Source organism: Equus caballus, chromosome 12 (genome assembly GCF_041296265.1).
Source record: "Equus caballus isolate H_3958 breed thoroughbred chromosome 12, TB-T2T, whole genome shotgun sequence".
NCBI lineage: Eukaryota > Metazoa > Chordata > Mammalia > Perissodactyla > Equidae > Equus > Equus caballus.
In genome coordinates, this window is record NC_091695.1 from 31,880,290 (window position 1) to 31,897,806 (window position 17,517).

The 17,517-nt window shown below is 58.8% G+C and overlaps 2 protein-coding genes across 16 annotated transcripts in view; both read right to left on the bottom strand.

The window, feature by feature from the left end:
• The window catches only part of LOC138916669 (liprin-alpha-1-like), a 105,927-nt gene extending 97,602 nt beyond the window's left edge, over positions 1–8,325 (bottom strand). For 4 of the 15 annotated variants that reach the window (XR_011423976.1, XM_070229784.1, XM_070229796.1 and 1 more), the window contains exons 1-2: positions 4,416–4,677; positions 4,013–4,082 (exon numbers count right to left, since the gene is read on the bottom strand). Coding sequence is in view for 11 of the 15 variants with exons in the window: in XM_070229784.1 (XP_070085885.1) it covers positions 4,013–4,082; positions 4,416–4,582 (237 nt within the window). In the remaining 4 variants the exon portion in view is untranslated. Of the gene's footprint in view, positions 1–4,012; positions 4,086–4,415; positions 4,688–8,187 lie in introns of those variants that run through there. The other 11 variants (XM_070229780.1, XM_070229781.1, XM_070229779.1 and 8 more) reach the window with 8 other exon arrangements.
• Positions 8,326–9,406: 1,081 nt separating this feature from the next.
• LOC138916674 (src substrate cortactin-like) lies at positions 9,407–15,091 on the bottom strand. The gene is made up of 5 exons (XM_070229805.1): positions 14,818–15,091; positions 12,876–12,986; positions 11,242–11,352; positions 10,598–10,708; positions 9,407–9,707 (listed from the first exon to the last, which is right to left on the bottom strand). The coding sequence occupies exons 1-5, from the start codon at positions 14,951–14,953 to the stop codon at positions 9,541–9,543; spliced, it is 636 nt and encodes a 211-aa protein (XP_070085906.1). The 5' UTR covers positions 14,954–15,091; the 3' UTR covers positions 9,407–9,540.
• Positions 15,092–17,517: the final 2,426 nt, after the last annotated feature.

The following is a 17,517-nucleotide window of genomic DNA, read 5'->3' on the forward strand; positions in this document are numbered from 1 at the left end:
GGACCTGAGGCCAGGCCTGCTGCCCCGGCCCACAGCTCTCCCCGCATCCTCGTCCCTTTATGCCTCAGCTGATATGAGTTAGTTCTCATCCCCTGCGACTCAATGATCTTTGAGGGCTAATGTCCAGGGAGAGAAGACGGGTGTGGGAACCAGGACAGTGGCCGCAGGGCCAGAGAAGGGATGGAATTCGGGGCTCAGCCGGGTATGGCCATGGACGGTGGTGGCAGGGGTGCTCCCGAGAGAGGGAGATGCGGAGACCCCGTGACGGAGCGAAGGAGAGCTGAGGCAGGCAGCTCAGTAACTCAGATCAGGAGAGAGCATGGGGATCCGTGTTAGCAGGCCCTGGGGACACAGGCAGGCACTAGGCACTGACGACACAACTGAGGAGAAAGGGCCAAGGACAGAGGCTCTGGAGCAGACACGTTCAAGAGGGGCTGAGGGAGGGGAGAGCTGCAGAGGGCTCCAGTGAAGCGAGGCCACGCGGGAGAGGCAGCTGGGTGCCGCAGGATGCGGATTCTAGAAGAGCGGGGTCAGCGCAAATGCAGCATGACCACGTGAGCTCCGGACCAGAAGCCATCCACTCGGTGTTCGGAGACCCCACTGGGGGGCTGCGGGCTGGCTGAGCAAGGGGGCCTCGTCCAGGAGCCCAGTGAGGACGGCCATTCTCGGTGAGAAGCAGGCCGTGTGCCCGGGAGCGTCCCCCAGCACCAGGAGGCTGCTCGCCAAGCCGCCCTCTGTGGATGGGCACCTGGCAGAGCTGAGGAGGGAGCCCACGCCGTCCGCGGTGGCGGCACTGCCCCAGGAGGGATGGCTTCAAGAAGCCAGAGACTCACTCACAAACAACGGAAGACCCACCTCATAGACGGGGCTCGAAGGCGGCCTCTCCTGTGCCGGCTGAGGAGCAGGGGACGCGGGCGGGGTCTGCTTCCCGGCTCTGGCCTGCTCCTGTGATCGACAGACACGCAGCACTCAGAACACGCCTAGGACACTCTGGGTCACCAGGCCGCCTCCGCGGCAACACGGCTCCGGCAGAAAGAGCAGAGAGGACCAAGCACGGAGACCGAACACCAGCAGGTCTTAAGGGAAGTTTGCTCTGAAGTGAAGGTCACGCAGTCAGTCAAGTATTCTCAAGAACTAGGACCTCGGTGGCCCGTAATACTCCTGCTGCTACCACATAAGGCACAGGATTTACTCACTGTGCAGTCGGCAAGGCAACAGTACCACTACCGAGCTACAACCCCCGGCCCACCCAAACCCAACTCAGACTTTTAAAATGGACAGAATGTATTCTGCACGTAGTACGGACATGAATCTTTGGGGCTCAGAGCGAGGACTGTCATGGACAGAATACGGCCCCTAAACAAGCTGACATCCCAGGCCCCAGATGCTGTGAACACGTGACCTCACAGGGCAGAAGGGACCGCAGATGCGACGAAGTTAGGCATCTGAGATGGGAGACAATCCGGGATTATCTGGGTTGGCCCATGTCATCACGGGGTCTTACAAGAGGGGGACAGCCATGTGAGAGAGAGAGCAAAGCAGAGGGTGCAACGCGGACGGCCCCAGAAACTGGAGAAGGCCAGGGAACGTCGTCCTCTCCAGCCTCCAGAACGGACGCGGCCCTGCTGACCTGTTAGGACTTCTGCCCTCCAGCACTATAGACAGGAAATGAGTGTTGTTTTAAGCCACTAAACTTGTGGTCATTTGATCCAGCAGCTACAGGAACGAGTTCTGCCAGCTGGAAGGCTGGATTTTTCTCCAGGTTTCAGACGAGGAGACTGAGCTCCCGGAGAGGGTAAGTCACACACCCAGGGACGCATGCCGGCGACGGGCAGAAGCGGAATCTGAGCCCTCTCCTCCCCACCCCCCAGGAGAGTCCCAGCACCACAAGTCACTTGGACGCACCCACAAGTACTTGAGGCAGCAGAGCGCCTCCTCGAAGGGGCTGTGCCTGGGCTGGGCGGCCGGGCTGAAGGTGGGCTTGCAGAGAGACCGGGAACTGCAGAGGCACAGGGCCACGGATTCGTCTATGAATCACTTCTAGAAACATGTCTCCAGGCCACGGGCTCTAGGACAGCCCCTCTCAAAGGTGGCAGGGTATAGGCAGACTCCTTCCCAGAGGCGGGCTTCCAGGATCTGAGAGTCAGGCGTACGGGACCCAAGTCAAACTCTCCTCGCCTGCCAGGAGGGAGCACTCAGAAGACATGTGCTGTCGGGGAGCCGAGTGCTCCAGCGCCCTTCCACAGCCCAGGGGGTTCTGCTGGGAGCAGTACTGTGCCGACGGAGACTCGCTCTCACTGGGGAGGAGGAAGAGAGCAGACGGGTGGCAGGGGCTGGGGACAGAGAAGGACAACACACCCGAAGGGACAGCAGGAGAACCTCCAAAGGAGAGAGGTTAGGTGACGATGATCAAAAGTTTTCTTCTTCTCAAGCAGCCCATCCCTTCTGCATCTTGTGGATGCTGAGGCGACTTAGATGGCAGGGGTCAAACTTCTAAGGCAAAAAATGAGGAGGGCACTATTTGAAAAGAAGACCAAGATAGCAGGAAAAAATGCCTTGTAGTCTGTGAGCGTGTGTTCTGCAATGAAAGAAAGCTAACTTACAAGCAGCTTACTAAAAACTTGAAGGAGACATGTCTAAAAGTTTTCCAGCAATTAAGGAATAGTAAATGGTAACCGTAAAACTTGCTCTTATTCCGACTTCGCCGCATGTGGTAAGACAGCAGGGCTTATTTAACTCACGTCCTCCGTGTCGGCATTTTCTGTCTATTGCATGTTAATTTCCTCGACTATCCACGTTCTCAACATTCCCCCCCCATGATTTCGGGCAGAACGTCCACAGAGTTAAACACACCTTTACGGTTTATCAATGTTGCATGCATGACTTCAGACTCTACCTCGTCACTACCCCAAAAAGAGTCATGATGAGTGTCTCCACCCCCATTTCATGGACCAGAACATGAGGCACAGAACAGCGAGCTCATCTGTCACGGGTCGCCCAGTTGGTAGGCGAGAACGTAGGGACCTGAGCCTTCAGACACCAGCCCCCCTAGGACAGGTTGAGGAAGGAGGAGCCCACCCCTCCGGCTCACCTCCCAGGCTCCCGCTCCTACCTTCTCTGGTGGGAAACACTACAAACACTCACAGGAAAAGGCAGCAGACCCAGGCTGCAGACCCCTGGACTAGAAGAGGCCCTCACACGAGCAATCACCTGAAAGGACAGGCTGCGGCAGCCTGGACCAGGCCCAAGGAGGAGAAGGAGCGAAGGAGAGAGTGCCTACTCCAGCTCACTCACAGGCGCTACAACACATCCCTCGGGTCACAGCCAGGGCCGACCGCATCCAGGGGCACCAGCGAGCGTGTCTGAGCAGCAGGTGCCACAGGACCCTCCCAGAACGCGGTTCCAGCAGCGAGAAGGGCCCTCGCACACGTGCAGTTAACCCAGCTCTACTTTGGGAGGCACCCACCAAAGCAGATCCCCACGGCCGGAGAGCACAACACGCAGTGTGGGAAAGCTGCCTCTGACCCTCTGCAGGAATAAAGAGGATCTTCCCTCAAAAGGCAAGTCAATTTCTTTCCTGAAAATACACAGGAACGACTCTGCTCCCCATTCAGCTCCATCTCTCCACTCATGCTCCATCTGCTCCTGGTGCACATTCTGCCAACTACCCTTTTTTTTGAGGAAGATTAGCCCTGAGCTAACATCGGCCACCAATCCTCCTCGTTTTGCTGAGGAAGACTGGCCCTGAGCGCACATCCGTGCCCATCTTCCTCCACTTTATATGTGGGACGCCTGCCACAGCATGGCTTGCCAAGTGGTGCCATGTCTGCACCCGGGATCTGAACCAGCAAACCCCGGGCTGCCGAAGCAGAACGTGCGAACTCAACTGCTGTGCTACTGGGCCAGCCCCCCAACTACCCTTTGCCCTGAGCATTTTCCTGGGACAACCAAAGAGCGTGGAATTTCCTCCTGGAAAAACCACAGTGCCGGTAGGGGGTCCGCCAGGACTCACCTGCTTCGACAGGGACAGTCTTCTGATACGTGGAGGCCACCTTGGCGACATCCTCAAGGGTTGAAGCATTCTACTGAGACAGGAAAGGAACATCAGGAAGGCACTGTTCTCTGCTCCTCACACCCCGTGACGGCTGCCACCTCACCCAGACGGCAAAGCCTGCCCTCGACCTTCCCAAAGAGCCCACCGGGGAGCCCAAAGCTTTCCTATCTCCTTCTCTGTTCTGCAAGTTAACTGAGGCATGAAAAGGGTTACGACACACACTTGCTGGTGACGACGTGGGTCAGCGTGAGAAGAAAAAGTACACGCGTGAGGAGGGATGGACAGGCGGAGCACAGAGGATTTCTAGGGCAGTGAAAATACTCTGTAGGGCAGTGCAAGAGGGACACATGTCCTTACGCACGTGTGCAAAGCCACAGAACGTCCAGCACCAAGAGTGGACGCTAAAGTCAACCGTGGACTCTGGTGACGACGACCTGTCAGCGCAGGCTCGCGGACTGTACCCAACGTCCCAGCTGGCGGAGGATGCTGATGGTGGCGGAGGTTGTGCGTGGTGGGGGTGGGGGGCATATGGGAAATCTCTGTACCATCCTCTCAAATTTGCTAAAACTGCTCCAAAAAAAAAAGAGTAGGAAAAAACCCAAAAGCATATCTACACCTGCGCAATCAGAAACCAGGTGCGGGTTCTGCACTAGCCCTCGCCCCGGGAGGGGACACAGTGCCACAAGCCTCGCCTGGCCTGACCGTCCACATCCCCCACAAGCGTGAGTACGGGGGCCCATTTCTGTCAGACGACACTTTGAGCGACAGCTGCTCCTTCAAGGCTGATGCTGACGCAGACACTGATGCAGACAGGCTCTGGGAACCACGGGCCATCCTCAGTTTCTTCGTGAGCAACCACTTCCCAGTGACACACCTGGGGCGTGCGACAGTCACTGCCTTCCTGACACAAATCAGGGGAGCAGGGCCCCGAGGACGTGGACCTGAAGTTAGCGGGCACTGTCTGAGGGTGACTGTGAGTGGCAGCTCCCTCCCGTCCAGGCACAGGCTGAGCCCTGCGCGGAGTGCCGCACTCACGGGCCAGGCCCCCACCCTCCCCCAGAGCCCCGTTCTCCCTCCACAGCCACCCCGCTCGGCCAGAGCACGGCTGTCCGCCCACCCGTCTGCCATGCCCAGCCACAGCCAGCCTGAGAGCCCGGCACCCCGGCCACCCTGGCCCCCCTGCCCCCCTCTCCGAGTGCGACCGCTCAGCTGCCCTGACCAAGCGCTCTCCCTTCCCAGACCACCCGCCCACCAGAACGGGCCTCTGCCACCTCTCTCCAGAACAATCTCTTCTCACACTCACTCCCTGCCCTGCCCCCCACCTCCGGATGTCCCATCAGGCTCCTGCCTGCCCTGTGGCTTCAGGGGTAGGGGCGTCAGCACCCTCCCCATGGGACCCTCCTGTCGCCCCCATCTGCCCAGCCCAGCCAGTTCTCCAGCACGCTGCCCAGAGCCAGTTCTCTGCCGTCACCTGGGGGCTTCCAGCAAACACGGCCCCCAACCTCTCATTTTGCAGCGTCCCCACCACACCGCGCCCGACCTCCTCCACAGCACGCCCCCATCACCAAGACCCGCTTGCCGACTAGAAGCTTCTCCCTCTCACCGCCCTCCTCTACGCGGCGCCTGCTCCTCCCTCCCCTCGGTCCAGCCTGGCAACTCAAGGTCACAACCTCTCCCAGGTCCCACCTGCTGGACACCCCTCAACCCGTTTCCATCCCCTATAGGGACTTCACACCCGAATCCCTCCACACGCAGCTCACTGGGACCCCGCGCAGCTCCCTCACCTTCCTAAGCCTCAGGCCGCCAACCGCACAACACGGACGCCGTCACACCACCAACAGGAACCACAGTCACCGTCAGACACAGGCTCACCCAACCTCTGCGCCAAGCCACCACGCTGCCTCGGTCGCAGGCCCCCTCGTCAGCCTCTACCGTCCACGGCTGCGTCTCAGTGACCCCACATTCTCCACCAGCACCACCTCACGGTCTCCCTCCACATGCCTGTCTACGGCCTGGGCTCCCCTACACGTTCTGGTCTCTTCCATCTTAAACAGAACCATCCCCTCGGCTGACCGCTGCCCAGCTCACAGGACCACAGTGGGCGGAGCGGGCCCAAGCTTGCCGACTCTACGACTGACCCTCCCCACACGGTGCGGGTCCCTGCAGGCCAGCTTCCCCCAACCTGCCCCCCAACACCCACAACAATGCCCTCACCAGGACTCCCGGGGCTACCACGTTGCTCGCCCAGACGTCGCCCCCACCAGCAGCACTGCTGGGCACAGGTGACCCCCCTGCCCCAAAGCTGTTTACCCTCAGACCAGCACCACCAGACCCTGTGGGCTCCCCCCACCTTGCTGGGTGCACTTCCCAGTCTCCTCTACCAGCCTGACTGCTGCCATCCCCAGGTGTGTCCCTGGGCCCGCTCACCACTCTGCAGGCTCTCCTCGCCTCCGACTTGACCCCGGCTCCGTCCACATCTGTGCAGTGGCCGTCTGCCTCTGGTCCAGCCGCACTCTCGTCCACCTGCCCTGCTGGGTAGCCCACCCCGGACACACCCACAGCCGACTCAGCTACCCACCCCTGCTCCTCCCAGGCGCCCCAGCTCAGCAGAGGCCCACCGCCCACCTGGGGCAGTCCTGCCTGCCCCTGCCAGCCCTTAAAGCCGGGGGCTTTACCTCCCGCCTCGCTGAGGTCAGTGCCGCTCTCCCTCTGCCACGAGCCCCTGCCCGAGCCAGCACCGCACCCTGCTCACACCGCTGAAGCCACCTCCTAACTAGGGCCACAGCCTCGCTGCTTCTCCGCAATCCACTTCCACACTGTGACCAGGGTCTTCTCAACACAGATCCCGTTTGTGTCACTTGCCTGCCAAACCCTTCGAGGGCCACTCAGGACTCATCTGATGAAGAACGAAACCTGACGTACGTAGTCTGCAGGGCTCCCCGAGATGGTCCCTCCCAGCTCCTCACCCCTCGGCCCTCCTCTGCAGTGAGACCCTAACAGTCTTTGCGGCGTCACCCCCACCCCCGCACACACGCTATGCCCCTGCTCTCCAGGCTCCTGGCCCATCTTCCCGGCATGCTCCACCCGTCAAAGCTGAGCCCAGCCTCTCACTTCCCCAGGACCCTTCTGGCCCCTCAGCCTGAGCCCTGGGCCTGCCACATGCTCCCAGGGCCCATGCGTGGTCACGTGGTGGAGCCCCTGGGTGACGGCCTCTGTGTGGTCAGCTGTGAGCCTGACAGCAGCAGAACTCCGTGAGGACTGGCCCTGCTCTCCTTGACCACAGGCCGGGCACAGGACCAGGCAGGACGGCCTCCGTCTTTGCTCAGGAGATACAAGCCACACGTGTCCTCGTGTGGACAACTCCACACCTGCTCTAAGTGTAGACTCTGCTATGGCTGGACCGTACGCTAGAAAAACGGCCGTCTGATACACTTAAGACTGACTCTCAGAGATCCGACACCGTGTGACAAAGTCCCCAGTGAGAAACAAGCGTGTTCCCCGGGACACCCGTGGGAGGCGGTGCTGTGGGCAGGACCTGCCTCTACACGGTCCCTGTCCCGTGGACCTTCCACCATGAACCATGATACAGATGTTCTAGACCCGCGCGCTCCCAGAGCCGCCGCCGCCACGCGTGCCTACTGAGCTCCTGACATGGGCAGTGTGACCAAGGAGCTCAATTTCCAGCCGGTTTACCGCTAACTACTTTGGATTCAAACAGCCACACGTCCTCAAGGGTCTCGTGTTGGCCCCAGAGTCTAATGCCTGGCTTCCAAAGGTGGCCCCGCCACTTGCTGCTATGCTGTGGCCAAGCACTGAGCCTGCCTGGCCAGGGACCCCCAAATGCAAAAGGGGACAGGGACAGTCTCTCCCCCACAGCACGACCATGTGGGGTACCGGAGAGGATGTCCGTGACCGGTAGACGAGGCCTGGCATACAGGTCAGCAATCGGCACCATCAGTGATGACACGTGCCCGACTTAAACGTTCGTGCTTCTGAAAACCTGAGCCACACCCCACCCCAGACCATCCACGGAGCCGTGCGCTGACACACCAAGAGCTCCACGAATTCCCGGACCTCCTAAATTCCCGAACACGGCAGCAGAAGACACTCAGGCCTGGATCTGGAATCCTTACCTTGTCCATCCGGTCCTTCTGGACCCCGTACTTTCCGCCGAATCCTTTGGAATAGTCTGCAAAGTGGCACAACACAACACTCACACTTAGGCTGAGGACCAGCGAGGTGCCCGGGGCAGAGGCATGCAAACAGATCCAGAAACAGCCCAAGAAGACGCACCCCGAGCAGAAAGAGACCAGAACCGCACCCCGCGCGGTCCTCACTTGCAAGTTGAGTTGGTTTCTACCCGTGGTGTTCAGCACACAGGCGGGGGAGAAGCAGAAAAGGGGTGTGCGCATGCGTCCCGTGCTCTCCTGAGGGACAGAGGGTGCCGTGTGGGCTGGCAGGCAGTGAGCCGAGGGCCCAGCACAGGCGCGGGGCAGCGTGCCACTCCAACAGCACAGTCCTCCACCTGGCACCGCTCCCTCCCTACTAGGACTAGGCAGAGGCTCGAGGCAGCTGTTTTCTTGCTTTTTAAAAGAAAAAAAAAAATTCCATGGGGAAATTCTACCAGCCAACTCTTAGGACGTAGCAACACAGATCTCCGTGACAGTCACACCGTCACACGGCCTTAAGGCCACGCAGAGCCAAGGCCGTCTCCGCGCAGGCTGCCGGATCAGCACCGGATCAGCTGCGTCCGCCGTCCCTCGCCTGAACACGGCCGTGTGTTCCCAACCAGGGGACGGAGCCTACGCTCTGCCCTGGCAAGGAGGACCGTCCTTGTCTTCCGCTCGTGTGTCCAGGTTCTAACGGCCAAGTCCGAATTTGGACAGCAATTAAATAACTGCTCTAAGGAGAAATGTTTTCACCGTGTGGACTCCCAACAGATACACCTAGAAATTTCCTGTGTCTTCTTAGCTTCCTGTACATACCGTTTAGCTCTGTGTGGGGAAGTTATACGTAGGTGGTGTCGTCAAAAAAACCAAAACAAACGAAAAACACCTCCCACCCCTGGTCAAAAAAACACCACCACGATGAAACAGAGACCACACAGAACACGGCTGCCCCTGCCCCTGCCCCCCGGTGACCCGCGCCTCTGGCTGAACTAAACATGGTTCTCCCCGTCTCAGAGGCAGTCAGGTGGCTTACTCAGTAGGTAAGTCACGGTCAACAGCAAGAGCTCCAGCAGAAGGCTGCTGGGAGACCAGGGACACCCCGCTCCAGGATGGAGCCACGTTATGGGTTTAGGGCAACACACCCTGCAAACTACGGCCATGTCTTGCCAAGCACAAACCCCATGGTGCCAGGGAACAAGTGAATGGGGGTGGGAGGAGTGCAGGCGACCATGGCTCCAGCATACACCTGGGTTTCAACGCCCGAGTGCCCCTCGAGGGCACAGAGGGTGCTGGCAAGGCTGAGGCTGGAAGTCTGTGCTAGAAGTGGCCGCACTGGAGGGGAGGCGGGGGCGGGGGGTGGTGAGCAACGGTGCCTTGCTGGGACTCGTGCTTGGCCAGCCTCTCCTTGTAATCAAACCCCACAGCACAGGAGTCCTGCCTCTCGGGCTGAACACCAAATCTGCCTCCGAAACCAGTCTTATAACCTGGAAATCCACAAGCAACAGTGAAGAAAACCGAGAGAGGAAACACAGTTCGGTTAGAATCGTGGGAGCATGGGCAAGAATCAAGTACATCGTTTAGAGAAAGGAAAAGCTCTGCCAGGCTCAGGGGCTGCAGAGCCAGCTCGCAGGCTCAGCAACAGTCAAAACTGGGCTCAAAGGTTAGAGGGCAAACTCAAACTCTTAACACTCCAGCCAAGATCAGAGACCGGGTTAGGAACTGTATTTCAAGTAATTCGGGAAAGCCACTCCATGCTTTGAGGTTTCTTTCTAGGTCCTACCCACGCTGCAGACAAGAGAACGCATCTCTGCGCATGTGAAGAAAGAGACACGTTATACACGAGGTTACTGCACGGCAACGCGTACCAGCCCCACCTCCATCTGTGCTGGCTGAAAGGACGGGGTGAGTCTGGGGCTCACTCAGAGGTCTCCCGTCCCCACGTGCTACTTTCCCAGGGACATGGTTCTGTCGTGGAAAGCACACACTCCCGGGCAGAGAGGAGGCATCCCCTTCCACAGCCTACAGCACGCTTTATCAGCACCAATTCATGGACTGGATCGCTGTCGGCCCTCTGGCCGCCCGCTGAGGGCAGAAAACAGCGTTCCCAGAGCTGCTGCAGGCAGTGACCGGCGCTCCAGAAGCCCAGTGACATGGGGCCTTCTCGCGGGAGCCCTCCCGTGGGAGGGGACGGGGGTTCCTCACTCCTCTAGCTGAAGGGCTGTCTCAAATCACGGGAGGGCTACGACAACCTCCCACACTGAAGACACAACACCACTGCTACAGAGACACGGCAAAAACACGGCACAGTGACGGACCTGGGAAGGGAAATAAACTCGGGAAACGATCCCAAGTAGGAGATTCAAAATGAAGGTACCTTTTTGGGATTCGTGCAGCTGCAATTTCTCCTGGTGATCCCGGCCAAGAGCACATTTGTCTTGTCTGTCTGTCTGCACACCAAATTTTCCGTCAAACCCTTTCACGTAGTCTAATGGATTAGAAAAAGGACACAAACTGGTATTAACGGATAGCCCGGGCAACAGAGAGAAAACATGTTTTTCAATGCACGTCAATACACACAATTCGCTCAATTCATCCCTTCTCTCTCAGATCTTCGGTAAAACTTTAGGTAACACTCATCAAGAGGCCCTCCTCATACAGCGTCTGGAAACTGACCCCATCTGTAATCCCAGCGTTCCGAATAAACGCAGACGGGACCCCACAGAAGCAGCGCCAAGCGATGCAGCTTAAGCAGCAACCGGAGCCCCACAGTCCCACCACTTACACACGCGACACTATTAGCACAAGCGGCACTGCTGGGGTGTCAGAGCCAAAACAACTGGCAAGAGTCGATCTCTCATGTAACAGCTGTGTTTCTGCTTTGCTGTTTTAAAGCTGGCTGCTTAACTGAGAGATGTCCGTATTAAGGGCTGCTGGTTACGCTCCGTCTCTGCCTGCTGCTCTGGTTACCACCCGTCCCGTTAACGGTCACCGGCTGGAGAGCTGGTAAGATGCAGGCACCTGTCTGGGACTCGTGCTTCTCCGTTTTGCCTTGATACTCAAAGCCGACGGCACTTTTATCCACCTTGTCCTTGTCGATACCGTACTTGCTACCGAAGCCTTCGGAGTAATCTAAAAACAAGGAAAGCAGTTTACAGGCCAGCAACACAACCAGCGAGCAAGCTGTGGATTCCAGCAGGCTTCAAGAAAGTACTTTTAACACTCAATTAAAAAAAATATAAACCAAAAATCTTTTAAGCTCACTATAAGATCACTGATACAGAAAATACCTAAAAGTCTTGCTCATATGTAATAACAGGACTAGGAAGAGTCCTATAAAGACAGCAGATTTATAACTGTAGCATCTTTCCTTCATTCCAAAAGACAGCATGGAGTAACAGTTTATTACAAAGCTTCTGGATCAGCACGAGCCGAGCAGCCGGCTTTTAATGGGTCCCTCTGCTTCATGGACCAGCACAAGGAGAGGCATGCAGGGGTGCCTGCAAAGACAGGATAAACCTGGAACGCCCTCCAGAAACACACGCCCTCCAGAAACGCCAGTGGAATGGTTCCCTCTGCACTAAAGGAGGACTCCATCGTGGGCACGTCAACGCACGAGCGCGCGGAGCAAACCCCTTCCGCAAAGGCCTGGGGCTGCCGAGGAGCCTGCCTGCCCAGGCACTTGGGGCTGTGCCCCCGACCTCCCAGAGTGGCATTTCCTCTGCCCCAGAGGCCTCTTGGGGAGAAAGTCAGTGCAGACTGCAAGGCATCCAGCAGCAGGTCCTGAGGAACTGGGTGCGCGTGGGGCAGAGGAGCACAGGTCTGCTCCAAGGAGGGAGGGAGAGAAGGCAGTGACAGCGACCCCGTGCCGCAGGCCACCTGCTGTAACGGAAGTGACGCCTGCGGCAAAGGGACACTGGGCTGGCCCACGGCCAGCTCCTCGCAGAAACGCCAAGCCAGTGGGGTTTCCAGTGCTGGGTTTTGGTTTTGTTCTTTAAAGAAACCTGGGATTTTTTTTAAATACGTGAGCTCTCAGTTTTTATATGTTGGCAATCGTTTTAAAAAATCTAAATGTACAGGCCAAACAAAACAATGAGGAGAACCAACCGTTCGTGGCCTCTGCAGGAGGGACTGAATCTAACACCCTCCACCTACAGCCCTCGCTGGGTGACGGCAGTAAGTGACCCACGAGGCCGCCACAGCAAAGGAAGCCAGCACGGCTTCTGAGGACAATCTGGCAATCTATCGAAATTTTAATTCAGTGTTCTCTGACCCAATTATATTTCTAGGAATTTACTCTTGAATAACCACTTACGTACATAAGACACAGGGAGAAGAATACTCATGCAGTCGACTTTTAACATCGAAAATTGAAAACAACCTAACTTGTACATTCCACAGAGGAATGGTTACGTAGACTACGGGATCTTCCCACCACAAGGACTGAGCAGTCACCAAAAACGCGACAGACCCCTACGCTGACCTGAACGGAACAACAACGGCCAAACGTTTGAGTTAAAAAACCGTGTAACTATAACGTGACCCGCCGTACACAGGGGAAACGCCCCAGTGCGCATGTCTGTAAGCGTGTGGGAAGCAGCGGCGAGGGGGCAGGCCGCGCGGTGGACGGGCTGCGGGGCGCCGCCCGGGCGGACCTTTCTGCGACTCGTGCTTCTCCGTCTTGCCCTGGTAGTCGAAGCCCACGGCGCTCTTGTCCACCCGGTCGGCCTGCACGCCATACTTGCCGCCGAAGCCGCTGGAGTAGTCTGTGGAGACACGCAGCAGTCGGCATGGGAGCAGATAGGAGCTAACCCGGCGCTTGGTTGAACCAGAACAGAAACGACTCGCGGTGTGACTCAGCAAGAGATCAAGCACACATTCTAAAACACACGAGCCACCCACTATCACCCACGCGTGACGCTCGACTCAGTCTACAGCGTCCCTTTCACCTGTTAGGGGCACTTCGTTCCTGATGGCAGACGTGAACTGCGTTCCCACCTCGGAAGTTCACCGTTCAGACACTTTCTGAGCACCGACTGCACGGCAGCGAGCAAAGGTCTGAATCACCACTTACATACACTCAAAAGTGTTTCAAGAATAAGTCTAACAAGATGCTTCCACTACAAGTCAGCTGTGGGGCGGGAACGGGGTGGGGGTAACTTCCAGTTCCTGGGGGGCAGAGGATCAAAACCAACTCTGCATCCCTTTGGCTCCTTCTTCCAGCGGGTCTGAAAGTTGCCTCTAGGACTCTGCCCGGCTCCCTGAGCATCTGGGAGCACTTTTCCAACCAGAGGAGAGTCAGGACTGCGCCAGGGGCTCAGCCGCGCTCAGCCAGGGGCAGGGGGGCCCACCGACCCACAGCCCTGGGATCTCAGCCCTCGCCAGCCGCCAGCCGGCGCCCGGCTGAATCCCGCGGTCAGGGCCTGGGGGATTAGCCAGGCAGAGCGCCGCGGGCCCAGGCAGCCCCGCGCCAAGCGGAGCGCCCGGGGAGGGCGCACTCAGTGGGGATGCCGCCAGCGCTGCGATCAGAGGGAAACGGAACCCCCCCCCCATCCCACCCCCGCCCCCAGGCCCGACACGTCCACAGACCGCGGGCGGAGGAAGCCCCGCACCCGCTCCAGGGAGGCCGCCCGCGGAGATCGAGTTCCTGGTGCCACACTCAGGCGATTCCAACAGAGGAACCAAAAACCCAGAAGCACCTTTCTGCTGATTTCCAACACAGCCAGAAGAGGGATGGCTCCAAATTTAGAGCCTCTCGGCCGTCTGCAGCTGCGCGTGTCGCTGCATTTCCAGTGACCTGATTGCTAAACCTCCCTGTAGGTGCGGGCCGGGCCGCAGGAGCCGCGGCTGCGACGGCCCCGCCCGGGCGCCAGGGAGACCCCGGCCCCTCTCGGTCCTTCCCCGCAGGGCCCCACTCCTACCTCGCCCCGCTTGGACCCAAACCCCTCCCTGTCGGCCCTCCATCCCCTTCCCCTAAACCCCAGGGCCCTGATCCCGTCGCCCCCGATCCCGGACCCCTCCCCGCAGGGCCCCTCTCCTACCTCGCCCCGCTTGGACCCCAGCCCCTTCCCCTCGGCCCTCCACGCCCCTCCCCTAAACCCCTGGGCCCTGAGCCCCTCCCCCCGGATCACACCCCCTCCCAGCATGGCCTCTCTCGCACCTCGCCCCCCTCCGACCCTCGGCCCCTCCACTCTCTCTTCTCCTAGCCCCCGGGTCCCGGGCACCCTCTCAGACCCCAGACCCCCTCCCCGTCTGGCCCTCTCCTCCCCTTCCTCCCTGCAGCCCCGGCCCCTCTCCTTCGGACCCCTAAACCTCAGAACTGCCCCTTCCTCCCCGACACCAGGCCCTCCCCACCGCTCGGCGCCCCGCCCCTCACCCCGCGGCCCCCCGGCCCCCACCCCTCGGCCCCCGGCCCCGGCTCCCCCGCCTGGGGAAGCCTCGCCCGCGCTCCCCCCGCGGCCGACCCGAAACCGCGAGCGGAAGAGCGGCTAGACCGCTGCGGCCGCCGCTTCCTTCCCTTTTCGGGGCCCGGGGGCGCCCCAGGAGCGCCGCGGAGGGGCCGGCCCCCCCCGCCCGGCGGAAGCCGCGCTCGCTCACCGCCGCCTGGCTCCGTCCGGACCCACTCGACTCCGACTCCGGCTCCGGCCCCGGCCCCGGCCCCTGCAGCTGCGCGCCCGCCGCTCCCAGGCGCCCTGCTCCACTTCCGGTTCCTCGGGCGGGGGCGGGGCCTCATCCGGGTCCCGACGAGGCCCCGCCCCTCCCCGGCACGTCGCGCCCCTCGCCCGGCCGCCTCCCTCGCGCGCGTGCGCGGGCAGCGCGGGCCGAGCTCCGCCGGGGTGCGAGCCTGCAAAGCACGCGTGGAAACAGTCTGTTCCTACGCGCAGAGTCAATGTACGGAGCGAAGGCTCCAGAAGGAGGTTTCTTTTCTCTTTTTTGAGAAAGATTAGCCCTGAGCTAACATCTGCCACCAATCCTCCTCTTTTTGCTGAGGAAGACTGGCCCTGAGCTCACATCCGTGCCCGTCTTCCTCTACTTTATATGTGGGATGCTTGCCACAGCATGGCATGCCAAGCGGTGCCATGTCCGCACCCGGGATCCGAACCAGCAAACCCCAGGCCTCCGAAGCAGAACGTGCGAACTTTGCTGCGCCACCAGGCCGGCCCCCAGAAGGCGGTTTCTTGACTGAGTGACTGGGAAGAATGAGGGGTTTGTAGGCTTAATGAGGAAGTCAGAACTGGAAGGAGGGGAACTAACACTGGGGAGGCAGCCTGCGGGCCACGTGGCTTCTGCCCCTCAGGAGAGTGTGTGGCCCAGACCAGCTGGCCACATAGCGATTGTGGATACAAGGTAATCCTTTTAATACAGGATGGTTCATTTTTCCCTGGAAACAGCTTTATGAGTTGAAAATTATTTTTAAGAGCATCTTATTGAGATGTAATTTACATAAAATATAATACACTCGTGTACAATTCTGTGGTTTTTAATATAGTCACAGGGTGGTGTAACCATCACCACGACCTAATTTTAGAACATTTTCATCCCCCCCAAAGAAGCCCACCTTGTTAGCAGTCAACCCCTGTGCCCCGCTCCCCCCCCCCGCCCCCGCAAGCAGCCACTCATTACTTTCTCTCTGTGAGGTGGGTATTGTTGCTTCCGTTTCCCAGATGAGGACAGCCAGAGCTCACTGGGGCTTTCAGCGGGAGGGTGGCGTGAGCCGTTTGTGACACCCAGATCCATCCAGCCTCTCTATGGAGAACAGACTGCTTCAGAGTCACATCCGGCGAAAAGGCAAAAGGCGGCGCCCGTCTCCCCTTTGACACACCGTGTCAGGAGAGTGTGTGGCAGAGACTGGCTGGCCAAGTAGCATGACAGATACAACGTCAAATTTGGAAAGCGAAAAGGTTTAGCCGTGCTCAAAAACAAGTTGAATGTCTCTGTGGACCGGAAGTGAATAGAAATGTGACGCGGGGGGCTGAGGCTGTAGGCCTGCTGGGCCCGGGGCGCCCACCCTGGTCCAAGGAGCCGAAAAGGCAAATGCAGTGAGGACAACCTGCCCAGCCCACACAGGACCCCAGCGGGCCAGCCGCTGTGGCATCCACACCACCACGCAGGGCGGGATAACTCGGTGTGGCAGAGAGTGGATCCCCTGCCCTCCTTCTGGACTCACTGGGCCTCTGGCTGCCCAGCTCCACATCTCCCAGCTTCTCTAGGTGACGGGTGCGGCCACATAGCCAGGATCTCACAATGGAACATCAGAGAGGAGGATATGCACCGCTTTCTGGCCCGTAAAAACGCCCGCACGGCTTCCCCCTTACCATAGGTTGGGATGACGGCAAAGATGGATCCGTGCCCGTTGCTGCTGAGACAAATTACAACCAAGGTTGTGGCTGAAAAAATGCAGATACTTACAGTTCTGGAGGCCGGAAGTCTGAAATCAGTTTCGTTGGGCCAAAGTCAAGGCCAAAGAGAGACCCCAAGGAAGAGCCCGCTGCCCCTTCCAGCTTCTGAAGGCCACCTGTACCTGCATTCCGTGCCTCGGGGCCTCTTGCTCGAGTCACTGAGACTCAGGCTTGTGTTGTCACATCTACTTCCTCTCTGTGGTGGAATCTCTCACTGCCTCCCTGTTGTGGGGACCTTGTGATCACACTCAGGACCCAACCGGATAATCCAGGAGAATCTCCAGAGTCCCTTTTTCCATATAAGGTAATATTCACGTGTTCTGATGATTGCCGAATGGACATTCTCGGGGGCCGTTATTCAGCCAGCCACATTAAGGTGACAGGTAGACCTTGGAAGCCATGTGCTGGAGACGGCAGAGCCCCCACTAGCCTGGGTCCCTGCGAGACTGAACGGAACAGATCTTCCTTACCATCCCCTCCTCCTCCTCTGTCTGACCGGGAACATACACCCTGGCCTGTTGCATGAGATGGAAATGAAATCCTGTGTTTAAGACATGATCTGCGCAGTCAATTTGTTACAGGTGTCTGGCCCACCCCAATACAGAGAGCTTGGAGGCGAGTGCAGAACAGGAAGACGGGCAGGGCCCCACACCGAGGGAGGAAGAGAAAAAGCAAAACAAAACACTTCCCACTTGTTATAAACCAATGTTGCCGCAATTAAAAAAAATAAAGTAGGGGCTGGCCCCGTGGCCGAGTGGTTAAGTTCTCACGCTCCGCTGCAGGCGGCCCAGCGTTTCGTTGGTTCGAATCCTGGGTGCGGACATGGCACTGCTCATCAAACCACGCTGAGGCAGTGTCCCACATGCCACAACTAGAAGGACCCACAATGAAAAATATA

Excerpts from the sequence above, each read along its gene's own strand:
- LOC138916674 (XM_070229805.1), bottom strand. The coding sequence starts at position 14,953 with ATGAGGCCCCGCCCCCGCCCGAGGAACCGGAAGTGGAGCAGGGCGCCT. Across the intron at positions 10,709-11,241 it reads GAAGCACGAGTCCCAGACAG|ACTACGTGAAAGGGTTTGAC; the intron begins GTGCCTGCATCT and ends CTAATCCATTAG. Across the intron at positions 9,708-10,597 it reads GCTGCACGAATCCCAAAAAG|GTTATAAGACTGGTTTCGGA; the intron begins GTACCTTCATTT and ends GTGGATTTCCAG.